This window comes from Pristis pectinata, chromosome 9, assembly GCF_009764475.1.
Source record: "Pristis pectinata isolate sPriPec2 chromosome 9, sPriPec2.1.pri, whole genome shotgun sequence".
Lineage (NCBI taxonomy): Eukaryota > Metazoa > Chordata > Chondrichthyes > Rhinopristiformes > Pristidae > Pristis > Pristis pectinata.
This window is the reverse complement of record NC_067413.1, coordinates 54,188,237-54,215,907: the sequence shown is the minus strand read 5'-3', so window position 1 is coordinate 54,215,907 and position 27,671 is coordinate 54,188,237. Positions and strand designations below refer to the sequence as shown.

The 27,671-nt window shown below is 42.0% G+C and overlaps 1 protein-coding gene across 6 annotated transcripts in view; it reads left to right on the top strand.

Moving 5' to 3' along the window:
• Positions 1-27,671, top strand: part of itprid1 (ITPR interacting domain containing 1) — a 130,808-nt gene that overhangs the window by 85,823 nt on the left and 17,314 nt on the right. For 5 of the 6 annotated variants that reach the window (XM_052023956.1, XM_052023951.1, XM_052023953.1 and 2 more), the window contains one exon: positions 25,040-25,167. In XM_052023956.1, the coding sequence (XP_051879916.1) occupies positions 25,040-25,167 (128 nt within the window). The remainder of the gene's footprint in view (positions 1-25,039; positions 25,168-27,671) is intronic. The other variant, XM_052023952.1, reaches the window with a different exon arrangement.

The following is a 27,671-nucleotide window of genomic DNA, read 5'->3' as shown; positions in this document are numbered from 1 at the left end:
TGTCTTTAACCACCCTCCATTAATCTATTCACCAGAATATCCCCTGTTGTCCATCCATCCATTGCCCCGCCACCCTCTATGCAACACAAAACTTGTTCTCTCATTTTTCCACTTCTGATGAAGAATCTTCAACCTGAAATGTTAGCTGTGTTTCTCTTTCGACAGATGCTGCCTGACCTGCTGAGTGTCTCTAGTATTTTCTGTTTTTTATTCAGATTTCCAGTACCTGCAGTTTTTTTTTATTTTTAATCTCTTTACTGTTCCTTGGCTGTCACCTCCAATTTCAAGTAATTTGGTGTATATAGATTAGGCACAATGCAAATGTACACAAAAAAGCTGCTTACAGTGCTTCAAGTGGCATCTGTTAAGTGAACTGGGCTTTCCAGTTTAGCTTTCCTAGCTATGAAAAATATCAACTTGAAGATGCAATCAATTTTGTCATTTTGTGACACAAGCAAACATCCACATTTGCCATAAGTCATGTGGTTTATAGAACTGGATGCATAGAAAAAATATATTTACATGCAAAGTTTAGTCAACAGATAAATGTAGATGGTGGCAAATAAAAAGTAAAGATAAATTTAATTTGTTTGTACACACTTGTGCCTTGAGTCACTGAGTCATTTCCATCTGCATATTGTGATTCCAAAGGATGTATTACAATTGTGTTTATAAAATGCCCTTTCCTGACAGTATGTCCTTGGAATGAAGGAGAGATGGAATTCCCTGTAACTCTCCTCAGAATGAAGCCATGACACAACAGCACCAATCCCAGAACCTTCTGAGATGCTGTGTCCTCTGTATTTTAGATTTCCTCTGGTATTTCTTTTGCTGTTACATTCTTCTTTGTAATCCATTTCTTTGGATTATGAATGTGTTGGCAAGTCTAATGTAGGATCTCCTGACATGGGGGGGTGAGGTGTGCTTAAATGGGTGGGTGGAATGTTTGGGTTGCTGTGTGCTTCTGCTGTTTGTGCTTGGCCTCCATTTGTTCCTGACCTAGAGAAATGAGCTGCTCAGTCCTTCCTGGAAACTCCTTTCCCATCTTGTTCTCTCAGACGCTACAGATACCCTTGAGTTAGAAAGAAAGTTGCATTTTTTGAAGGAAGCTTTGAAAATATCTCAGTGTTTTCTCTTGATTCAGGAAGCAGAGTCATACAGCACAGAAACAGGCCTTCCAGCCCAGAATGTGGATGTCAACGAACAAATACTCATCTGTACTAATTGTATTTACCAGTATTTTGTCGATAGCTATCTCTGCCTTGTCAATTCAAGTGTTCATCTAGATGCATTTTAAATGTTGCCAGCGTGCCTGCCTCCCCACCCCCCTCACCCTCATGTAGTGCATTCCAGACTCCAACTACCCTCTGGGTAAAAAAATTCTTCCTTAGAAATTTTTCCCCATGACAGAGGGTCTATTACCAAGGCAAATCTAATTTGCCAACTTGGATCCAATGGGCTCCAACCTTTTGGAGCAGTTTCCCATTTAGGACCTTGTCAAAGACATTACTGAAGTCAATGTAAGCTATATCAACCACACTGCCCTCATCAATACATTTTGTTACCTCAAATTGGTCAGACAGGATCTTCCCTGGCAAAGCCATGTTGACTTTCTTTGAGAAACAAAGGACTGCAGATGCTGGAATCTAGATGAAGAAACAAGATGCTGGAGGAACTCACCATCCATGAAAAAGAGCAGACAGTCAATGTTTCAGGACAGGACCCTTCCTCAGGACTGAAGATAGGAAAAGGGGAAGCCCAATATATAGGGGGGAAAAGCAGAGCAGTAGTAGGTGGACAAAAGAGGGGAGGCAGGGTGGGCACAAGGTGGTTTCAGGTGAGGCAGGTATTTAACTGCACTTCCCCTAATATCATCTCCTGCATTCGGTGTTCCAAGTGTGGCCTCCTCTACATTGGCGAGACCAAACACAGATTAGGTGACTGTTTCACAGAACACCTGTGCTCCATCCATAACCATGATCTGAATCTCCCCATTGCCAGTCACATCAACTCCCTCTCCCACACTATCACAGATATGTCAGTCCTTGGCCTCCTCTACTGCCGGGAGAAGTCCAAATGCAAACTGGAGGAACAGCACCTCATTTTCCGTCTTGGGACCTTACAGCCTAATGGGATGAAAATCAAATTCTCCCACTTTAAGATTACCAACAACCCCCCCCCCCCCCCCCACCTTGCCTCTTCTTTTCTTCCCTTTCCTAGCCTCTCTTTCTTCTCTTCGCTTTTTTTTCTCTCCTTTTCCTCTCCTCCCCTCCCTCCATGCTGTGTGCCTCCACACCTTTGACCCATCCCCTGGTGGATCTGCTCTCCCCTCCTCCCCTACACCTGCCTATCACTATCTCACCTGCATCTACCTATTACCACCTTGTGCCCACCCTGCCTCCCCTCTTTTGTCCACCTATCACTGCTCTGCTTCTCCCCCCTATATACTCGGCCTCCCTTTTTTCTATCTTCAGTCCTGAAGAGGGGTCCAGACCTGAAATGTTGACCGTCTGTTCTTTTCCATAGATGCTGCCTGACCTGCTGAGTTCCTGCAGCATCTTGTTGTTTTTTGACTTTCTTTAATCAATCCCTGCCTTTCTAAGTGTAGCTTATTGTGTCCTTTGGAATTTTTTACAATAACTTCCCTACTACTGATATTAAACTCGCTGGCCTATAAATACTTGACTTGTCCTTGCTGCCCTTCTTGAATAAGGGTACCACATTTGTTGTCCTCTAGTTATCAGGCACCTCACCTGTGGCCAGTGAAGATTTAAAAATCTTTGTCAGCGACTCAGCAATCTATTCCCTTATCTCCCACAGCAGCCTGTAGTACATCTCAACAGGGCCTTGGGGTTTATCCACCTTCAAGCCCACTAAGGCATCTCCTTAGTGAATACAGATGAGAAGTATTCATTTAAGACCTCACCTACATGCTTTGATTCCATGTACAGATTGCCCATTTGGTTCCAAATGACCCCTATTCTTTTCCTGGTTATCCTCGTGCCCTTAAATATGCTTGTATAATGCCTTGGGATTTTCCTTTATTGTGTCCACCAGTTGTATTTCTTGCCTCCTCTTTGCCCTCCTAGTTTCTTCTTCCTTTACATTTCCTATATTCCTGAAAGGCCTCCCCCACTTTCAGTTCTCTCAACCTGTCATATGCTTCTTTTTTCTTTATCCAAGCCTCAATATCCCTTGATATCCAAAGTCCCCTTCTTAACTTTCACTGCTACAGGAGAATGTCGGCCTTGAACTCTCATTTAACTTTTAAATGACCTATCTGTAAGTAGCTACATTCAAAATTCTTTTGCCAGACCTTGTCTTATGATATTGAAATTGACCTTCTCTCAATTCAGGACCTTAATTTCCTGGCCATCCCTATCCCAGTCCAGGACTACCTTGAAACTTACAGAGTCACTATATCCAAATTGTGCTCCTACTGACACTCCAACTACTTTCCTAAGATTGGCTTCAGTATTGCCTCTTCTCTGGTAGATCTATGTGCTGGCTCGATGTGCTCTCCTGAATGCACTTTAAAAGTTCCACCTCCTGTAAGCCTTTCACGCTGAGGCAAAACCAGTTAATATTGGAGAAGTTGAATTCCCCACTACTATAACCCTCTCTGTGATACACCTCTCTGTGATTTTCCTACATATCTGCACCTCTTTCTCCCATTGACTATTACGAGGCCTGTAGTATACCCCCAGTAAAGTGATCACCACCTTCTTGTTTTCCTCTACCCATTTTGCCTCATTTGAGCAGCCTTTGAGGGTACCCTCCCTCCTTACTGCAGTAATGAACTCCCTCATCAAAATTGCAATACCACCTTTTGTCCCCCTGTCATGCCTGAAGATTCTAATTAAGTTGTCAGTTCTGCTCTTCTTTGTGGCTGCGATAGCAACAACTTGAAAATCATCTGCTAAGTTTGAAACTGCAAATTGATGAGTAAAGTTGGGGTGATTTTGGTTCTGGAGTGGAGCCTACAAAGGCTGAATAGTTCCCCATTCATTTTTGAGATCACCTCTACTTTAGCGGGAAGTTTATTGGAGATGAGATGCAATCTTTTAACAAAGATGATTAAGAGGAATAAAGCAATGATACAGCCTTGCTTGACCTCAGTCTGCACTGGCATTGGGTCTTTGGTGGACCCCTTAGCTAGAATCGTGGCTTGCAAGATATTACGTAATTAGTGTAGAATGGTAATGGATTTCTCAGGACATGTAAACTTGAGAAGGATCCTTCGTAATCCCTCTTGGTTGATGGACTCAAAGGCTTTTGTGACAGTGAAAAAGTCTAAGTGCACTGTTTCCGCAATTCCTTGTTTTTTTTCTTGGATTTATCATGTGGTGAAGATTACATGGGTTGTATCTTATAATACAAGAATCCACACTGCAACTCCAGCAGCAGCCATTCAACCATTGGGAAGAAGTACTCAAGTAGGATTCTTACAATGATTTTCCTTGCAGCAGACCCCATTTTAGTTGGCGCAGTCAGATTTATCTTTTTCCTTGAACATAGTCACAACTGTGACACCTATGAGATCTCCTGGCATGCTCGCCTCATCCCAGATGAAAGAAGTTCACAAAAGAAGTAAATTCAGTGTCATGTTTTAGTACTTGAGGAGGCACTTCAGCTGCTCCAGTGACCTTGTTGTCCAGCTGTCAGATGACTGTTTCAACCTATTGTTGGTGCAGGATAATGCTGAGATTGTAGCAGGTAATGCACAGTGGGGTGGAGTCATGGACTGTCACATCAAAGGTGGACTCTTGGTTAAAGAAATGTTTGAAGTGTTTCTTAACTTGTTCTTGGCTTCTAGGGGTTGTGGGGGGGGGCAGGGTTGGATTGGAAAGTAGATCCTTGAGGCTATAAATGATCTTGATAGCATGGGAGACACAGTGGCACAGCTAGTAGAACTGTTGTCTCACAGTTCCAGTGACCCAGGTTCAGTTCTGACCTCCAGTGCTGTCTGTGTGGAGTTTGTGTGTTCTCCCTGTGACTGTGGGGGCTGTTTCCTCTCACATCCCCAAGTCGTGCTGGTTGGTAGGCTACTTGGTCACTGTAAATTGACCCTTGTATAGGTTGGTGGTAGAATCTGAGGTGAAGAGAATTAATGGGATTAACTCTATCCACCTCAGATTAAAATGAGATTAGTGTTAATTGGTGGTTAATAGTCAGTATGGACCGTGGGCCAAAGGAGTTGTTTCTGTACTATATGATTCTGTGACTAAGAAACCATGCACGTCACCTTCATTGGAAAGTTGCTGGCTCTTGCCCTCTTCTGACAAGAAAGTTAGAAACATGAAAACCAACAGATGGCTCTGCTTGCCCCAAAAGACAGGAGGGTTCCTATTCATGTGGGTCATCAATCTGCTGGAGCAGGAATAAAGCAGCTGTTTTGAGTTGTTGCTATGCTGTGACCATCTACCCTATCTATGCCCTTCATAATTTTGTAAACCTCTATAAGGTCACCCCTCAGCCTCCTTCATTTGTGTTGAAGGTAGAGGATCCTTGTTCTGTGGTTAGGGTGGGAGAGACGGACTGTATTATGTTTGTGGATGGGAGAGAAATATTGTAAATTTCTCTCTGATTATGGGTGGGATTGAAGCCTTGTGCTAGGTTGGGGTGTAAGAGAGCAGGATCAGAGATGTGCTGTGGTTGGCGATGGTGGAGAAAGTTCGGAGTTTTGTGGTTTGTAAAGGGCTGGGTATATGAGGGAATGGAGCCTTGTACTACAGTTAGAGCCAGGAAGCGTGACTAGAGTGTTGTAAGGTGGCTGGTGTTTGAGAATGAATGAACAGAAACTTGTCCTGGTTTTTTGTTGGTGAAAGACATGGATTGAAGCCTTGTGTTTTGGTTGGGTTGTACAAGTATTGTGCTGCATTTGGGGTTTGGAGTGTGAATTCAGAGCCTTCAATTGTAGTTGAAGCCTTCCACTGTGTTTGGTAGTCAAAGAGTGGAACTGGAGGCTAGATTTGTGATGGGGTTAGATCTGAGAGAGATGGACTGGTTGACAGAGAGGGACTGGAGTCTTATATTGTGCTTCAGCATGGGACAGAAGCTATAGAGTGTGTACAAAGTTTTGGTATGGAAGAGATGGAGTAGAGCTTTGTGCTGAACATAGGAGTGAGAGAAATGTATCATAGATATGCTGTGTTTGGCAGTCATAGAGATATACACTACAGAAACAGGCTTTGGCCATCCTGTCTATGCCACTCACCTATACTAATCCCATTTACTAGCACAGGAGCTGTAGTCTGCCATGCCTGTGAGTGGCCTTGATTCAAGAGAATTGGTTTCTGTAAATCAGGAGATTGGGAGAAATCAGGGGTTAGGAGAGAGTACGGTTGGGTGCAACATCTGTGATGGAGAGAGGCAATGCATTGTGGGTCGAAGGAAAAAATTCAAATATGGAACATGTGAGAAGACTATCAAAGGGTTATATGGTATTCGGTCCTCATTGTCCTGGGAATGACCAATGATGGTTGCAATCCAGATAATTTTCTAACTTTCCCCACAATGATTCAACAGAAAATGGCATCTGGATGCAAGTATGGTTCATTCCCAAAAGCTCCTGTTGGTACTTAAACTTACACACAGTGCTCTGAACATGGTCATTATTGGCACTGTACTCTGGAAAAAAATGTTTCTTGTTAATTGCATGCCACTGAGAAAAGCAGAATTATATGAATGAATTTCTAAGCTCATCTTCCCAAGGCAAAGCAATTTGAATATTTCCAAGTCTTGCTGTTCAGTAAGTATACCACTGCTGAATGACCTGATCCTGCAAATCAGGTAAAATGGATATTCATGAAGTTAGCATTACTTATTTTCTGCCTTCTAAATTCCAGAATATGGCTTTACATGGTAACAAATGTGTTGGCTCTTTTACTGTGAGGACACAAACCTGGGAATGGAGACTTTATGTGCACATATGTCTCTGTTCCCATGATCTGTCAGATATGTAATCCCAACACTGGAGGGACACATTTACCCGTGTGTCTTGGTGTTCAGGTATAAAGCCTGTTCAATCTAACAAACCATAATGACAGAGAAAGGCATTCAGAGATTACTCCTTTCTATTGGAGATGCTAATCTTAGGTATGTGCCAATCACATCTTCCTGTGCTGATTCATTCATTCAACTCTGCTAAAATTAAATGGCAGTGGAGATGAATGCATTTTTCTCAGACCACCTGCTCCATATCCATGAGTTTCCTGTTCTTACTGTAAGTTGCATTTTCTCTCCTTTATTGTCAATCATTTGCAAATTAATTGTCATTTCATATTAAACTGATGTTGCTTGGTGACAAGATGCTTACATTCCAAGCAGATGCCAGATGTTCTCTAACTCTTATCTATCCTTTCAAATTTGTTTATGTTACACTTCCGTAAATTACTAGAGGATGATTTTTTACATTAGTGATGCTGTTTTAATGCATATTCATTTTGTTGTTGAAAATGAACTTAAATTTCATTGCAGTGACTAAACTTCTTCCTCACCTCTTTGACAGTCTAGGGTGGAGGGCTTTGATTGATTTGATGTAGATGGCATGAAACCCTTCCCTCTACATTGCTGTCCACTGTGCTGCTGGAAACCTGGCTCAAATCCTTGCCCTCTGCTGGTGCTCTCTAATCACCCCATGACTCAGTGTAGAGAGATTGCTTGAGATGAAGTTTAGCATGGAAATAATTTCTATAATTGTAGGTATAATTTTGCTAGCTTGTTTTCTAGCCTTTGTTTTTATCCGCTGATGCTTCTAGCTGAAGCAAATTTCACAAAATTATTGTGTGCGGTGTTCAATTTAAACTTGGTTCAGGTCCTAATCTGAGGCTTAAGGTTGCACCTTAATAGATATATGTCAGTCCTGTTTCCATTGAGGTTTCTATTTAGTTTTTGGAGCGTTGAGAATTTTTCAGATTTAGTGCTAGTCTCATGTTCCATGTAAAATCTAGTTTTGTGAAAAATCAAGCAGCAAAGAGAAAATATAGAAGAGTACTGAAATAGAGAATAGGAGGAGTAAAGGGAGTATAAAAGAAAAGATTTGCAGGAATTTTGAAAGGAACAACAAAATTCTTATCATAAATAAAATAATAATAAAAGGGAAACAATGGATGGGCAGAACCTTTAAAGGGCCAGCAAAAAAAAACTCTCTGTGGAGCTAAAGGATGTGGCTGAGGTACAGAAGGGATACTTTGCATGTTCTTCATTCAAGGGGAGGATTCTACTAATGTCTTGGTAAAGGGCAGAGACTGTGAAAATATGTAAAATATGAATGTTCAAAAATATGTAAACCAGTCTCCAAGGGGCACATCCCAGCTGTTGGTGGAAGCAAGGCTCCTGCTACAGTATTTCAATCCTTGTTGGAAAGGGCAGTATGTCAGAAGACTGGAGGTTTGTGAAGACTACACCCTTGTTCAAAAAAAGAAGCACTGCCTGTTGGTAGCAGGATGCTTGCTTAGAATTTTACACATTTCAGGTGAAGTACATTACTTTAGTGTACTTGATTATTGCAGTGACTACCAAAGTTTCCATTCTTTCTCTTCTCCACAGCAAGTAATGCTATACACTTCCTAGATACTCGGTACTGCTAAGTACCTTCGTTAGTGCAATCTACACCATACTATTATGTCAACCTTACCTGGTCTGGTCTGTCTGCAACTCCAGACCTCGAAATCCACCAAAATCATTAACTCTTAACTGCCTCCTTAGTTCAGTGGCAATTAGGGATGGACAATAATTTTCCTACACTGCCAGTGATGTTCAGTGTACAGTAAAACATTTTAAATTACTCTTCTTTTAAGTTCTGAATCTGTGCCACAAAATTCTAGATTTCCCACTGAGGAAAGACATCTTCTTTGAATTTATCACACCACCAATCCCTTTCAGGATCTATGTTTCAATAAGATTATCTTTCATTCTTCTACTTCCAACCTGCTGAATCATTGCTCATATGACAACCCCTTCATTCCAAGAATCAACCTTAATTAAAGCTCAGAGCTGTCCCCAGTTCAGGTTCTTCCTTAAATAAGATCAAAACTGCATGCAGTACCTGAGGTGCGGTTTCATCAATACCTCATCTATTTGCAGTAAGATTCCTCTGCTTCTGAACCTCATCACCTTTGTATCAAAAGCCAAAACTCTATTTGTCTTCCTAATTATTTTCTATACTGCACACTAACTTTTTCTTTCTTTTCATGGAAAGGACACCCAGATCCCTCTGCATTCTCCATCCGCTTTCCATTTAAAAACATATGCTGCTTTCCTATTCTTCCTTCCAATATAGTGTCTCAAACCTTAAACATTAACTGTTTCTCTTTCCACAGATGGTGCTTCACTTGCTGAGTTTTTCCAGAATTTTCTGTTCTTATTTTAAATTTCCAATGTCTGCAGTTGTTTTAAGTCTCTGCTATCTGGCTAACTGGACAATAATTTCCTGCCTTCTGTCTCTTTCCTTTCTTGAACAGAGGCATCATGTTTGCAGTTCCTCATCACCTAGACCTTTCCAGAACATAAAGGAATTTAGGAAGATCACAACCAATGCATTCACTATTCCTGCAGCCACTTCTTTTAGAATCCAACCCATCATATCCAGGGAGCTTGAGTGCTTTTATTTCCATTCATCTACATAATCTTTTTTTATCTTGTGATGATTATAGAGTCCAAGGCAGTTTTGTGTTTCTGCAGCAGGAAGTAAGAATAGGCGTACCAACAAAACATCACACAAACATCAGCAGCTGTATAACATTGTATCAAAAATCATACACCCGTGTGTACAAATGTACAAGTTGTGTACACATTTCTGAAAGGTGCACTCACAGTTGTATATACTGCATAATATCTCTAAAAAGGTAACATCAACTAAAACACTGAACACCAGCTAATCATACATATTTGACAGCAATCATAATTATACATTGTTTTCAGTATATTTCTAAATATAACAAACTAACTGTATTGCTTTTACTTTGATTGCTTCTTTAGACTCTTCATCTTCATATTTCTGCTTTCGCTATGTCTTCCATCTTAACTTCTCTTAGATGCTGGCTGCTAAAGCCATAGAGTCATACAGCACAGAAATAGGCCCTTTGTTCCACCCTGTCTAGGCTGATCATCAAGTACCCATCTATACTAATCCCATGTACCCATGCTTGGTCTGTAACCTTCTACGCCTTGGTAATTTGAGCACTAAGCTAGATACTTCTTAAATGTTTTGAGAGTCTCTGCCTTCGCCACCTTTTTTAGGCAGTGCATTGCAAACTCAAATCACCAGCCAGGAGAAAGAGTTATTCCAATATCCCCCTTAAACCTCTTGCTCCTTAACTTAAACCTGTGTCCTCTGATTATAGACCCCTCTGCCATGGGGAGGAGTTTACTACTGCCTACTGTTTACTATCTATGACCTTTATAACTTTGTTCACCTCTATCAGCCATCAGCCAGGAAAACAAATCTTGCCTATCCAGTCTCTCTTCAACACTGAGATCATTCCAGGCTACATTCTCATGAATCTCATCTGTATCCTCTCTAGAGGAATCACATCCTTTCTCTGCTGAAGTGACACAATATTCCAGATGTAGCATCACCAACGTTTTATAAAGCTGTACCATAATTTCCTTGCTCTTATATCCTCTGGCATGGCTGATGAAGGCTAACATCCCAAGTGCCTTTTATCTACCCATGCTGCCACCTTCAGGATTTGGATCTGTAAACTAATGTCCCTCAGTTCCTCAATACTACCCAGGGCCCTGCCACTCATTGCATACATCCTTCGTTTATTTGACCTCTCAAAATGCTTCAGTTTGCATTCATCAGGATTGCCGACATTGCTCTGCCCAGCTTATCAGCTAAGCAATATAGCCTGAGCTTATCCACCTCACAATCCATGACGCCTCCAATTTTTGTGTCATTTCCAATCTTCCCTCCTGCGTTCACACCTGAATTGTTCATGTATATAACAAATAGTACTGATCTCTTGAATGTACTGTTGTTATCATCTTCAGGTGTGCAATAACTCCATTCAGTATACTTATTTCCACCCCTTCATCATCTGTTCTGGAAGCTAACACACTGGGACTGTTCCAAACTTTTGACCCCATGAGTCCAAGGTAAATGAGGACTTCTCTCATTGTAAACAGTTAATTTCTTGAAGGACTTGCACTCCTATGTGACGTGCCCCATTTTGTGACACAATATCATGCCATCTAAAATAGGCATTCTGAGGAATAACAGCCCTGCCTTTTATGCCCACATAACCTGCAGCCTCCTGGCCTTTGGCACTCACAAAACCATCGGGTTACCCACTTGAAGCATCCATGTGACTTGACTACAAAGAAGACCATGCTGCTATTACCATTCCTGTGGGTTTGTTTCCTGCTTGTACTACAGAATCAAATTCAGAGCAAAATTGTTTTACATTTTTCTCTGCCACTGGGATATTCTGTACACTCCTTCAAATGGTAGGCCCGTTGTGTCAAACAGTTTTGCTTCAATTCTTTCAGTTGCCAGCCTGTGCAAGTAAAGGATCTGTAGCCTCAATCTAAAACAATATCAGAAATTGTATCTTTTAGCCAGTATTTTTAGCCTAATGTAGATGTTGCTAACCCATATTATTTGGTCCTTGGCTGAATGGGCTAAGCTTACAACACTCAAGAACCTCTGAAAGTACTGAATTAAGGTAGTCCTACAGGACTTTTACAACGTCCTTGTTCATGGCACTTATAAATCCACCAATGTTCATACGTCAGGCCCTATTGAAAACGATATAGCAGCTTCCTTCTCCTGCATAAAGCCTTCTTTCTCTATTCTCTGTCCTCTCCCAATGCTTTGACAATATTGTTAACTCTCAGGAACCTCTCTCTTCATACCTCGTACATATCAAATGGTTGAGGCTGCTCATGTTTATCAAGTTCACAGCTATAACTACCTGGCTGCATTATTAATGTTTTACCTGGAGACCCCATTCTCTATTCACACTCTACACTGCTCTGCTGTTCCCTCAAGCAGCAACATTCCATTCTTGTCACCTGTGTAGTGTCCATAGGCTCTTTCATGTTTGCGTTCATTAAGGCAAGTAACAAGGAGAGAGCTATTGACCAAACATTGTTCATTAAAGGCAATCAACATTAAGTCAAGGGCAGAAGTTGGGTAATGGATCAAGATGTACCTGAGACGAAATGGAAGGAGATAGTTTATTGGTTTCTTTTTGTCTGGAGGGGATCTGTCAAAACACTCTACCATATGGTTTTTAAAGGGTATGCTATATAATGATTGTTTGAAATTCCAACTTTTCTTTTGCCCCCAATTTTCTACCGTTATTGAAATGAATTTGTACCTTCTACTGTGAAAATAATTACAAAATATTTGTTCAAAGTCCCTGCTGCTCACTTATTTTCCTTTATTATTTCCCCTGTATAATCTTCTGAGCAACCAACATTTACTTTAGTTTTCATCTTCCTTTGAAAAGAAACTTGTAGAGTATGTTTTTATATTTCTTGTTTATTCATTTTTTAGCCATCCTTTGCTGGACCACTAACCTCCACAAGATGACATTTGATACCATCCTGAACTTCTTTAGTTTGCCATGTAGCCATGGAGCTTTGCTGGAACCCATGGTTCAGGTCCACCAGCAGTTGTTTACCTGAGCTCCACCTTGGCCTGAAGTTGGCCTATTCCTTTGGCAGGCTGACTTCAATGATGGGACCAAGGTATGCAAGGAATGTCGGCTCCATTGATTTGGCTATAAGGTAAATAGGTAGCTTATTTCATGATTGGATGGTTTTCTAGGCTTGTGGAGGTTGATCACCTACTGGTGTCAGATTTTTGGCAGATACACTTCCAGTTATTATGAAAGGAATATTGACAAAAACAAATCAGTGAATCATCTTCCATTTCTTCCCAGGCTTTTGATATGCCCTGGGAAGATGCCATCAATCTGCCCCTTTGCTTTATCTCATGGTGCAGAGGGCCTCATTGACAACTTATTCTGAACATAGTGCCAACACCAACATAGCAGTTATTGATGGATAACAGGTACCATGCTGGTCCTCAGTGTGGGAGGGATGGTAAGGTGATGGAGATACGTGAACAGCACATTGATGAGATGAGAGGGGAAGTTCCATGCCTTTCTGCTGTTTTGTCCAGAGCTTCCATTGTTTGTTATCTGTTCATTCATTCATTGAAATAGGAAATTAAGTTTGGGTCTCCAGTCATTTTAAATTCCTTCTATAGTTATTCTGCCTCCTTTCCCCAGCAGACGTTATGGAATCTTCTGTAGACATTGTGGACAGTATAGGAGTTTGCAAAAACAGTCAACATTTTCATGTTAGTGTACTTGATGTTTCCCTTAACATCAACATTGTGCCCCAGCTTGTTGACCCTCAGGAAATTCCATCAAAGGGGTGAGTTGAGAGTAACCCACTCTTGGATCTGCAATTTTAACTCCGTTTATCTTTCCACAGATACTGCCTGACCTGTTGAATGTCTTCAGCATTTTTTGTTTCTATTTCAGATTTCAAGCATATGCAGATATTGATTTTAAGTGGGTTGAGAGTGTCACGGGAATCTGGAGTTCCATCTATAAGATGGAGGAGTGGTGTTGGCCCTGATTCCCCTTGTGAAATACAAAATTGTAATGTTCACTCTCATAATTTTGATTTTTTTTGTCAATCTTAACAATAGAAATTTATAGAATAAGAGTAGGCATTTTGAGCCTTCTCCCATATTTAATATTTAAATGCCTGACTTTCCCACATTAAGCTCAGAGTCCTTGATTCCTTAAGTACCCAAAAATTGGTTGATCTTCATTGAATATGTTCAATGACTGAGTATCCTTGGACGTCTGTGGTGGAGAATTCCAAAAATTTAGCACCCTTTCCTGAAGAAATTGCTGCTCATTTTTGTCATAGATGGTTAACTCCATATTCTAGAATGCTTGGCACACAACACCTAGGTCAGGGAAACATCCTTCTAATATCTATCTCATCAAGCTGCTCAAAGATTTTATATGTTTGATTCAGATCATGTCTCATTTTTCTAAGCTCGCTGGAATACAGAGCGAGTTTATTATTTTACATCCATCGGGCAATCTCGTTATTCCATAAAATTCTAGTGAATCTCTCTTGCACTCCTAATATATCCCTCTTTGGCAGGGAACTGCCATGTGCTCTCACCAAAACCCTTTGTAGTTGCAGTAAGACTTTGGTGCTCTTATACACCATTCCTTTCATAATAAATGACAATATACCATTTTCTCAGCTAATTATCTGCTGTACTTGCATATTAATTTTCTGTAATTTATGTGTGCAAGATACTCATCCAGGTGCCTCTAAACCTTGAATTCTCCCACTTTAAGAAATACCCACCCCCCCTTCCCCATAAACTCCGCCCCACCATTCTTCTTCTCTTTTTCCCTTTCCTAGCCTATCTATTTTCTACCTTTTTTATCCTTTCTCTCCTTACGTTTGACCCATCCCCCAGTGGATCTGCACTCCCCTCCTCCCCCGCACCTGCCTATCACTATCTCTTACCTGCAGCTATCTATCACCACCTTTTGCCTACCCTGCCTCCCCCCTTTTGTCCACCTATCACTGCTCTGCTTTTCCTTCCTATATATTGGGCTTCCCCTTTCCCTTTCTTCAGTCCTGAAGAAGGGTCCTGACCTGAAACATTGACCGCCTGCTTTTCTCCATGGATGCTGCCTGGCCTGCTGAGTTCCTCCAGCATCATTGTGTTTTTCACCTTGCCTCTAAACAATATTTCCAACTCAGGCAGCTCTGAACAAATACAGTAAAACTCCATTAGTCCGGCACACTCTGAACTTTGCTGGTGCCAGACCAGCAAATTTTCTGGATGTAATTTTATTAACTCTCCAATATACTTTTAATTCACTTTTTTGAAAATATGTTACACAGTGACATTTCAGTGACGCTGATAATTTTAAAGGGAACATGGGAAACAGAACCAACTGAGTTTAAAGGGAGCAGGTCACCAGTAAAAGGAAGGGAGTATGAGACTGGGGCCCCGACAGTGGGGGGAGCGTGGAAGCTGGGGACCCTGGTGAATTTGAGGTGTGTGAGAACTGGAGCCCCAGCAATTAGAAAGGATCGCGAGAACTGGGGCCCAAGCGAGTGAAAGGGAGCATGGGGACTGGGTCCCCAGCAGGTGGACAGGGAGAACGAGAACTGTGGACATGGAGAATGAGAACTGTGACAGGAGCACAGGAGCCTGGGTCCTGGCGAGTGAATGGGGAACATGGGAACTGAGGCCCTGGCAGGTGGATGAGGAGTGTGGTAAACATTACCAGGTGAGCAAGATGTTGAACCATTGGGATTTCCCAATTGTTGGATAGCATATTATCAGAGTTTAACTATAACCTGTTTTTCTCTATTTTTCCCACTGAAGTGGAAAATGTCATATTATCCATATGACACATTCTTGGCCACAATTTTTACATCTATCATTGTTTACTTCACCATTTAGCTTTAGAATGTAACTGTTTGACATCGTATTGTTCCTCATGTAATAGGATAATTATAAAAGTATCATCAATTTTGGAGGATTTTTCCAAGTATATCACATGATATAGATTATATCAGCTGATGTTTAATTTTCCAGATCAGTATTAACCAGCCTTATATTTACACAGACATATTTATAGGTCCTGTTTTTCCCAATGGGAACATCAGAACATCATGATGAATATTTACTCCCTAATCACAGCTACTCCAAGGTAGGAATTGCAGTAGTGAGGCATTTCAGATTAAACTGTATTGACTGAGTAGGCCTAACCTACTGAACCATTCAGAGTTAGTCATACAAGATTTGGCAATTATTTCCTAGATTTAAAACTAACATATTATATTCTCTTTATGGTCAGCAAAATGGTCCTAGGTACTCATCTAGCATTAAAGCACAAATAGCTATCTTCCTGATGCTACTTTAAAATCCTCTTTTTAAAAAAAGCAGAATTCATAAGCACCAGTTCCAAAACAAACCTAGTAGTCTCCCTTGTGCAACATCACACTGGTTCAGGGACATCGGGCATAAGGGGTTGAATTTCCTTCCTCACTTTTTAAACAACTAGGGAGTGTTTGCGTGATATAAGTGTGTGCTACAATGATGGGAGGCAGGTGACAAAGTCCTCCCAGGGAAATACAAGAAAATGAAAGCTTTGTGAGAGAGTGTGCATGATGAAGGCAAATGTGGTGTCCATGAACATCTGTTTGAGATATTTTTGACTTCTGCAATGCACACATTGTTATTAGACTCATAGAATCATACAGCACAGAATCAGGCCCTTTGACCTATCGAATCTGTGACAGGAATTAAGCACCCATTTATACTGAAACTATACTAATCTCATTTTACATAATGGCAGCTCCACTAGCTGTGGCATTATGCTACCCAGCACCACTGTTTATATGTTGCACAAGTCAGCAGAAGCAGCCTGTGAGAATCCTGAGACAAGGTTTTTGAGAGTAGGGGTAATTCTGTCTTTGAGAGCAGTGTAAACAACTATGTGAGTTTGAACTTGAGGTTTTCAGAGATCTCAGGTGTGATGGAGGACTGCCTTGTGGCAAGGTTCAACCTCATGCTGTGTTCCTTTCCATTCTCTCTGAGTCACTCACTTCATGCACTGAGTTGTACAATCTTGTCAGGTAGTTTCCTCACTATCCTGCATCATTGATTTAGAGATTGGAAAATGCCTCACACCATTGATTGTCTCATGCTCAGTATCCTTGACGTTCCTTTTATCCTTGAGGTAGGTTTGATGATGTGGGTCTGCTACATGCATGTGGTTGTCTGGACAGAATTACTCCTTGTAAGTTTCTCTGCAACCTTTTTGGTCCTCTGTGGAAGGACTTAACAATACTGAGCTTGAGCGGTGGTGACCATTTTACACATATGTATGCAGTTCTCACCGATGTTCTGCCCTATGTTTAAAAGACATTTAAATAGACACATGAACAGGTAGGGAATTGAGCAATGTAGACTATGTGCAGGCAGCCATGCAGTTTAAATTGGCATCGTGGGCGGCACAGTCCTCGTGAGCCAAAGGGCCTGTTCCTGTGATATTGTTCTATCTCCTATGTTCTGTGTAGACTGGTGAAACTTCTCTGGCCCAACAACAAGTAGATGACGAATGCGTGGCTGAGGAGTCGGTGCAGGGGCAGGGTTTCAGATTTGTGGATCATTGGGATCTCTTCTGGGGAAGGTACGACCTGTACAAAGGGCATGGGTTACACCTGAACTGGAGGGGGACCAATATTCTTGTGGGCAAGTTTGTTGGAGCTGATGTAGAAGGTTTAAACGAGTTTGGCAGGGGGATGGAAACCCAAGTAACAGGTCAGAGGTTGGTGCATTTAGTGTACAAGTAGATGTAGCATATAGAAAGACGGTGACGAAGGATAGGCAGTTGAAAAGGCAAAATTGCAGTCAGTTGGATGGGCTGAAGTGTGTTTATTTTAATGTAAGAAGTATCAGGAAGAAGGGTGATGAACTGAAAACGTGGGTAAGTACATGGGACTACGATGTTGTGGCCATTACAGAGACTTGGCTGTCACAAGGACAGGAATGGCTGCTGGATATTCTGGGGTTTAGATGTTTCAAAAGGGACAGGGACGGAGGTAAAAGAGGTGGGGGAGTGGCTTTGCTGATCAGGGACAGTGTCACAGCTGTACAAAGGGAGGACGTCCTGGAGGGATCGTCTACTGAGTCAGTGTGAGTGGAAGTCAGAAACAGGAAGGTAGCGATCACTCTTTTGGGAGTATTCTACAGTCCCCCCAAAAGCAGCAGAGACACTGAGGAGCAGATCGGGAGGCAGATTTTGGAAAGGTGCAAAAAAAGCAGGGTTGTTGTCATGCGTGATTTCAACTTCCCTAATATTGATTGGCAAAAAGGGATAGATGGGACAGAGTTTGTTAGGAGTGTCCAGGAAGGATCCCTGACACAGTACGTGTACAGGCCGACTAGAGGAGAGGCCACACCGGACCTGGTACTAGGCAATGACCCTGATCAGGTTTCAGATCTCTTGGTGGGAGAGCATTCTGGAGACAGTGACCATAATTCCTGACCTTTACAATAGCCTTGGAGAGGGATAGGAGCAAACGATATGGGAAAGTATTTAGTTGGGGGAGGGGGAATTATAATGCTATTAGGCAAGAACTTGGGAGCATAAATTTGGAACAGATGTTCTTGGGGAAGTGAACAACAGGAATGCGGAAGTTGTTTAGGGAGTACTTGTATTGGGTTCTGGATAGGTTTGTCCTGTTGAGGTAGGATAAGAATGGTACAGTGAAGGAACCATGGTTGACAAGAGATGTACAATATCTTGTCAAGAGGAAGAAAGAAGCTTACCTAAAGTTTATAAAGGATAGATCAGACAGGGTTCTGGGGAGTTACAAGGTTGGCAGGAGGGAGCTTAAGGATGGACTTCAGAGAGCTAGGAGGTGGCATGGGAAGGCCTTGGCGAGTAGGATTAATGAAAACCCGAAGATGTTCTACACATATGTGGAGAATAGGAGGATGACTAGTGTGAGGGTAGGACCAATCAGGGATTAAAGAGGAAACATGTGCCTGGAGTCAGAAGAGGTAGGGGAGGTCCTTAATGAACTCTTTGCTTCAGTATTCACCAGTGAGGGAGACCTTGACATTAGTGAGGATGGCATACAACAGGCTGATAGGCTAGGGCATGTCGATATGAGGAAAGAGAATGTGCTGGAACTTTTGAAAAACATTTGGATTGATAAGTAACTGGGGCCGGATGAGATATATCTAAGGTTATTATGGGAAGCAAAGGAAGAGATTGCTGTGCCTTTGGCGATGATTTTGCGTCCTCACTGGCCACAGAAATAGTGCCAGATGATTGGAGGGTGACAAGTGTTGTTCCTTTGTTCAAGAAAGGAAGTAGGGAATTACAGGCCAGTGAGTCTTCCTTCAGTGATGGGCAAATTACTGGAGAAGATTCTTAGAGACAGGATTTTTGGCCATTTGGAGAAGCATAGGTTGATTAGGTACAGTCAGCATGGCTTTGTGAGGGGCAGGTCGTGCCTCACGAGCCTGATTGAATTCTTTGAGCATGTGACAAAGCACATTGATGGAAGTAGAGCAGCGGATGTGGTGTACATGGATTTTAGTAAGGCATTTGATAAGGTTCCTCATGGAAGGCTCATTGAGAAATTCAGGAGGTATGGGATCCAGGGACACTTGGCTGTGTGGATTCAGAATTGACTGGCCCATAGAAGACAGAGGGTGATTGTAGATGGAGCGTAATCTTCCCGGAGGTCGGTGATCCATTCTGCAGGGATCTGTTCTGGGAGCCCTGCTCTTTGTGATTTTTATAAATGACTTGGATGAGTATGTGAAAAGTTGGGTTAGTAAGTTTGCAGATGACACGAAGGTTGGTGGTGTTGTGAATAGTGTAGAAAATTGCTGTAGATTACCACAGGAAATTGATTGGATGCAGAGCTGGGCTGAGAAGTGGCAGACTGAGTTCAACTGGAAAAGTGTGAAGTGATACACCTTGGAAGATTGAATATGAAGGCAGAATACAAAGTTAATGGCAGGACTCTTAGCAGTGTGGAGGAACAGAGGGATCTTGGGGTCTACGACTATAGTTCCCTCAAGGTTGCTATTGATAGGGTTGTTAAGAAGGCGTATGGTGTGTTGGTTTTCATTAGTCAGGGTATTGAGTTCAAGAGCTGCCAGGAAATGTTGCAACTCTATAAACTTCTGGTTAGACCACATTTGGAGTATTGTGTTCAGTTCTGGTCACCTCATTATAGGAAGGACGTGGAATCTTTAGAGAGGGTGCAGAGGAGATTTACCAGGGTGCTGTCTGGATTGGAGAGCATGTCTTATGAGGGTAGGTTGAGTGAGTTAGGGCTTTCCTCTTTGGAGAGAAGGAGGATGAGAGGTGACTTGATAGAGGTGTACAAGATGCTAAGAGGCATAGATCGAGTGGGCAGTCAGAGACTTTTTCCCAGGGTGAAAATGGCTAACACAGGGCGGAGGGGGGCATAATTTTAAGGTGATTGGAGGAGGGTATAGGGGGGGATGCCAGGTGTAAGTTTTTTACCTACAGAGTGGTGGATGCGTGGAACACACTGCTGGCAGAGGTGGTAGAGGCAAATACATTTGGGATATTTAAGAGACTCTTAGGCACATGAATGATAGAAAAATGGAGGGCTGTGTGGGAGGTAAGGGTAGATAGATCTTAGAGCAGGATAAAATGTCGGCACAACATCGTGGGCCGAAGGGCCTGTACTATGCTGTAATGTTTTATGTTCTATATCTAGTTCTTCCTCAATTTGCATGCAACACATCTCCAAACCTGTCAGAGTTCCTCCATGGCAATCATTGTCTGGCTGCCTTACAGAATCTGCCTTTAAGGCTGATGCTGTGCTCTGACTGCAACACAGCAAAATGGCAGCAGCTGCTTGAAAATGAGACTGTTTCATCTTGAACAATTCATGATTAAATGCTTTTTTTTGTGTGGAAACTACACGTAACACTTTGTTGCACACTTTGTTGCCAATTTTCAATTTTGGGGGACTTTTTCACCCACACCACAGGCAACAATGTTTCAGCACACCAAAAAGATGAAATTTGACATCAAGGCAAAGATTCTTGTGGCGTTGAAAAGCAAATTTCAAATCTTGAAATATCAAGGAGCATATCCAACTCCAGTCATCCACACACAGAGCACTGCAGCATGGAATGATGTTCAGCTCCATATCAACCAAGTGGGCTCGAACATGGTGCTGGGTCTTATGCCCTGGTTTCTTTACAGCAAAGAAAGAAGCTACTTAGTATCAGAGTTCAGTGGATGCTCTGTCTTCTGCAATGCAAACGCCGACTCCTCCATTATGGATTTGCATTCCAGTATTCAAATGTTTTGTGGGCAACACTGTACTCTAGTGCTGTGACAAATATTTTGATTTTCTGAGGCACCACCCTGTGGAAGTGAAACTGACTCTGTGGGGTATCAAAGAACTGTTCCCTCTCAGCATGATTTCATGATCACATCATTGCTGCTTTGATACTATGTTTGCTGTTGTCTGTCAGCCAACCACCTCAGGTTGTTGCCTCCCATAGATGCTACAGGCTAAGGCTGGCTTTCTTAGGTCTAATGTTAGTTGGGTCACCCTGCTGGACTTGACCACCTGTTGCAAGAGGAACCATTCATTTCCTCCTTTGGCCATGCTGGTGAAGGTCAATGTCCCAGATCTTTCTTCACACCAGCAGGCAAAACCGTATGCATATTTTGTCCAGATAGCAGGCTTTACAATGATTCAGTGAGTGATAGATTGCATCAATGAGCTACTGGAGCTTCCACACGTCAAATACTATCTGGGCAAATGCGTTACTGTATTGCCTGCAGCTCTACACTCAAGGCCTGGAGTGACTTGAAGGCTGAGAGTTTTAGGGCTTCTAATTTTCACCACCACGGGGAGTACACTACATGAATGGTTCCGTGGCTTGTGCTCTCATTGCAACAAGTGGTAGAAATCATCAACATCTTCGGAAGATCGTATTTGAAAGCAGAATGCAAGGTTAATAGCAGGACTCTTAGCAGTGTGGAGGAACAGAGGGATCTTGCGGCCCACGTCCATAAATCCCTCAAGGTTGCCACACAGGTCAATAGGGTTGTTAAGAAGGCATATGGAATGTTAGCCTTCATTAGTCGGGTATTGAGTTCAAGAACCGCGAGTAATGTTGCAGCTCTATAGAACCCTGGTCAGACCACACTTGGAGTATTGTGTTCAGTTCTGGTTGCCTCATTATAGAAAGGATGTAGAAGCTTTAGAGAGGGTGCAGAGGAGATTTACCAGGATGTTGCCTGGATTGGGAGCATGTCTTATGAGGATAGGTTGAGCGAGCTAGGGTTTTTCTCTTTGGAGAGGAGGAGGATGAGAGGGGACTTGATAGAGATGTACAAGATGATAAGAGGCATAGATCGAACGGACAGTCAGAGACTTTTTCTCAGGTCGACAATGGCGAACGCGAGGGGGCATAATTTTAAGGTGATTGGAGGAAGATATAAGGGGTAAGTTTTTTACACAGAGAGTGGTGGGTGCATGGAATGCACTGCTGGCAGAGGTTGTGAGGTTGTAAGGGCAGATACATTAGGGACATTTAAGAGACTCTTAGATAGCCACATGAATGATAGAGAAATGGGGGGCTATGTGGAAGGGACGGGTTAGATAGAACTCAGAGCGGGATAAAATGTTGGCACAACATTGTGGGCCGAAGGGCCTGTACAGTGCTGTAGTGTTCTATGTTCTATCTGCCATTAGAAACTTTGGTATTGGGATAATGACCATATCTGTCATAGGAGAATTGTTCATTGAAGACTTTTCCTGGCAAGGTCCCTTCACCCCAACTGAGGAATGACATCACCATCTAGATACTCTGCATACTCACACTATGCAGACACTACATGTCCACTACCATGTGATTCAATGTTGAAGTGTGGAAAACTGACCAGATATATCCTGTTTACCGAAAGTTGAACAAATCCAATCCAGCTACTGATTGGCTCAATTAATCTACTGTCAATCATCAGAAAAACAACAGGAGGTGTCATTAATAGTGATATGAAGCTGAATTCACCAGTATTCTCCTTCTCTTTCATCTCATCTTAGGCAGGCCCTTAGGATCAAGGATGCTTCTGCTCCAGATCTGTGTGTGTTAAGGTGGCTGATGAAGCCAATGTAAGACCCTCGTCTCGACCACAAGTGGTGCTTGACTGATTGGATAGATAGTTTGGGAGGTGGTTAAAGCTTCCTCTGGACTTTGAATGAATGGGATTGAGGTTCTCAATACCATCCTGAATGTTCTTCCATTTAAAGTGGTATGGGCCAGGAATTCCAATGAGTTGATGGGAATTTTACACATTTTCTAGGACACCTTGAGAATGTCCTTTAATCTTTTCCTTTGTTGAATGGATAATCGCTTCCTGTGATTACCCATTCAACAAAGGAAAAGAGATTTTGCTTTAGGAGAGTTTGCTTTAGGAGTCTGTTCATGATAGAGTCATAGAATAATACAGCACAGAAACAGGCCCTTCAGCCCAACTCGTCCATGCCGATCATGGTGCCCACCAAGCTAGTCCCATTTGCCTGCGTTTAGCCCATATCCCTCTAAACTCCTTCTATCCATGTATTTATCCAAATGACTTTTAAATATTGTTATGGTACCTGCCTTAACCACTTCCTCTGGTAACTTATTTCTTATACGCACCATTCCCTGCATGAAGAAGTTGTCCCTCAGGTCCCTTTTAAATCTTTCACCTCTCACCTTAAACCTATGCCTTCCAGTTTTTAGTTCCCTTTCCCTGGGAAAAAGACTATGTTCTTTCACCCTATCTATGCCCTCATGAGTTTATATGACTCTATAAGGTCACCACTCAATGTCCTATGTTCCAAGAAGTAAAGCTCTCGCCTGTCCAACCTCTCCGATAACTCAGGCCCTTTAGTCCTGGCAGTGTCCTCATAAATCTTATCTGCACTCTTTCCAGTTTAACCACATCGTTCCTATAACAGGGCAACCAAAATTGTACATAATACTTGTGTTGAACATGTGAATGAAGTGTAAAAAGAAAATGCTGGAATCACACAGAAGTCAGGTAGAGAATCAGAGTTAACACCTTGGGTCCAAGACTCTTTTACAGATCTAGGAAAGAGAAACAAAAAGGTATTTTTAAGTTGCAGAGAGGCCAGCAGAAGTAATGGATTGAATAAAGGAAATATCTATGATTGGGTTAGACCAAGTAAAATGGGGCATTTAGAAGCTGATAATTCTTCTTTGTCTGTCTTATTTGTTACTTATGTCAGGGCAGTGGTTCATGCCCAGTAGGTCAGGCTGTACTTATAGGAAAGACATCATTCATCTGGAGAGAGAGCAAAGATTTACACAATTGTTGCCAGGACTAGAGAGACTGGGTTGTAGGGAGAGGTTGGGCAGTCTAGGACTTTATTCCTTGGAGCAGCAGAGAATAAGGTGCATAAAATCATGAGGGGTATAGATAGGATGAATGCACACAGTCTTTTGCCCAGAGAAAGGGAGTCAAAAACTAGAAGGCATAGGTTTATGAGAGGGAAAAAGGTCTAAAAGGGACCTGAGGGGCAACTTCTTCACACAGAGGGTGGTTCTTCTACGGAACGAGCTGCCAGAGGCAGATACAATAAAAATGTTTAAAAGACATTTGGACAGGTGCATGGATGGGAAAGGTTTAGAGGGGTATGAGCCAAATGCGGGGAAATGGGAGTAGCTTAGATGGGCATCTTGGTTGGCATGGACAAGTTGGGTCATAAGGCCTGTTTCCATGCTGTATGATTCTATGGTGAACTGTTGGATGTCCCACATGAAGAATGGCAGGGGTTCAAGAAGGCTCAAGAAGGGCAATTAGGGATGGGTAATATGTGTGTCCTTGTTAGCAATGACTGTGTCACAAAAAAGAATAAATATAATAGCAATTGTCTAATATTATAAAATAATATTGATCCCAAATCAAGTAAACTCGCCTCTTCTACATAATTTTTTATTTGGATTCTCGACATATAAAGATCAGTCTGGCATTGCTGACATGTTGAACTCACCAAATGTCACCAAAAAGGCAACCTTGCACTGAATTGAAATACAATTGACCTTTAAAATTTGGAACCTGATGCCGCAGATTCTCAAGTTTGGTGGGATCTTGATTAATAGGAGAAAAGAAAACATAACCAAGTAAAATAGTGAGTGCCGTGAGAGTGAGCAGGTGTGATGCCACTAAGGTTTGGCCTTCTTCACTGTTCTACAGGTTGTTCTAGTTCCAGGTAGTGCTGTATGATATTCACCATTCTATTATTATAAGGCATGGCTAGAACAACAGCGTGGTTTATCGTGAAATGTTAACTCTATTTCTATCTGCACAGATCCTGCCTGACCTGCTAAGTATTTCCAGCACTTTCTGCTTTTATTTCAGTTTCCAGCATCTGCAGTTCTATTTCTTTTCAATCATGGTTCATAAAACTAATCAAATGTCCTTTAAATTCCCAGCAGACCATACCAGAAATTGAGACCATGAGGAAATGTCTGCAGAGTTTTCGGAATAGATTGGTGGACATTGAACAGGACATCATTGAACAGCAGGCTTCAGTCTACAGTGTTTTAACTGAAGATGAGAGGTACGTACAAGTTGGTATTGGTATTGGTTTATTATTGTCACTTGTACCGAGGTACAGTGAAAAGCTTGTCTTACAAACCAATCGTACAGGTCAATTCATTACACAGTGCAGTTACATTGAGTTAGTACAGAGTGCATTGATGTAGTACAGGTAAAAACAATAACAGTACAGAGTAAAGTGTTACAGCTACAGTGAAAGTGCAGTGCAATAAGGTGCAAAGTCACAACAAGGTAGATCGTGAGGTCATAGTCCATCTCATTGTATAAGGGAACCATTCAATAGTCTTATCACAGTGGGATAGAAGCTGTCCTTAAGTGTGGTGGTACGTGCCCTCAGGCTCCTGTATCTTTTACCCGATGGAAGAGGAGAGAACAGAGAATGTCCTGGGTGGGTGGTGTCTTTGGTTATGCTGGCTGCTACACCAAGACAACGAGAGGTAAAGACAGAGTCCAAGGAGGGGAAGCTGGTGTCCATGATGCACTGGGCTGTGTCCACAACTCTCTGCAGCTTCTTGGGGTTTTGGGCAGAGCAGTTGCGGTACCAAGCCGTGGTACATCCAGATAGGATGCTTTCTATGGTGCATCGGTAAAAGTTGGTGAGAGTCAAAGGGGACCAACCAAATTTCTTTAGCCTCCTGAGGAAGTAGAGGTGCTGGTGAGCTTTCTTGGCCATGGCATCTATGTGATTTGACCAGGACAGGCTGCTGGTGATGTTCACTCCCAGAAACTTGAAGCTCTCAACCCTCCCGACTTCAGCACCATTGATGTAGACAGTCAACATGAAGAATTGGATTATTAAGGGCATCATAACTAACTGTTTGGCAAACCATTCAATTGTGGAGTAAGAACAGTAGTATTGCATACAAATTTGACAAAGAAATGTTGATGTTAGTAATGTCATTGCATATGTTCTTATAAGCAAATGCAACGGAGCTTTGATATGAAGTGCTAGTGACTCTGCCTAGCTCTGGGGAAAAAATATTCAAGGGATTTCTAACTGCCTTGGGGACCCCAGTTTTACACTAATGCTACTGGAAGCAAAGAATAGACAAACTGAGAATATTTACTTCTGTTGAGATTTACTTCGATATAAAATTAAAACTTGACCCAAACGCTGCCTGTCCACAGCCAAATTGAAACCAACTGAGGTTTCTAATTTTTTTGATACCCAACCAGTATCAGAACTAGGGAAGTGTGGAAGGATATCAATATTCAAAGTAGAACTCAGAAGAGAAACAGAGTGTAGGACAAAACTACATGGAGATTGGTTAAGACATCGGGTGATTAGGAGCTTGAATACTAACTGTTAGCAAGGCCTTCAACAAAATGGGTTGAGGATGAAGAAAACGAGACCACTTCTTTAAAATGGCATGCTAATGGTGAGTATTCAAGATCCTCATCACCTGATCTGCCTTAACCAATCTCCATTCAGTCTTTTGCCTTACATGTCATTCCTCCCCCCTCCCCTGTTCTGCTTTGAATACTGACACACCCCTACTCTTCCCCCAGTTCTGAGGAAGGGCTCCTGACCTCATATGCTAAGTGGTTTTTCTTTCCACAGATGCTGCTTGGCTGGCTGAGTAATTCCACTATTTCTGTTTTTGTTCCAACATCATAGTTTGTGGATACCTGGTGTGCCTGTGATTTTTATGCTCAGTTGGTAACTTTGTGTTTAAAGTCCCTCATTTTAAAAGCATGGATGTTTCAATTTGCAAAATAACCTCCAGATAGCCAAGTTATGCTTTATCAGGCTCTTTAAAAGTTGTGATTTTCTCTGTTTCTACTTGCTTATATCCAGATGTAGGGATATTAGTAAATATCTAGGAGATAGCAACCCATAGAAGGATTTTGGAGGGGAAGCAAAGGTTGAAGATGGATAATTGTGGATGGATGGAACATTAAGGAGTTTTGAAAAGGGGCGTGGCAGTGTTAAAGGGAAAGGACAAATATCAGTGAAGGAACACTCTGGTTTTAAAATTCTCAGCCTTGTTTTCAAATGACCCAATCCCTTCCTATCTTTGTAATCTCCTTGAACCCCATAACGCTGCAAAGTACACATACTCTTCCAGTTCTGGACTTCTAATCTGAATCTTTGAACTGCTCAATTTGGCCCACCATCCATACTCATTATCATCAGTGGCCCATGGCACCAACTAGGTCCTGAAATCCCCCTTCTAATTCCCTTTCTTAAGGTCTCTGTTTCATTTTCTTCCATAGAATTGACTTCTGACCAAACATTTGGTCATCTGCACCTCTATTATAAGATGTTACATTTTTTGATAATGCACCTAGGAAGTGCCTGCACTCATTTTTCTACATTAAAGAAACATTTTAAATACAATAACCTATAAATTCTATCAATTTTGTTGAGAATCTGTTTGCTGAACAATACATATGAATCTGTGTAGGAGCTCTTCTTGTTTGCCATCTATTTTAACAATTTGATTGAGAATGCAGGTGGCATGGTTCGTAAGTTTGCAGATGACACCAGAAATGGTGGTGTAG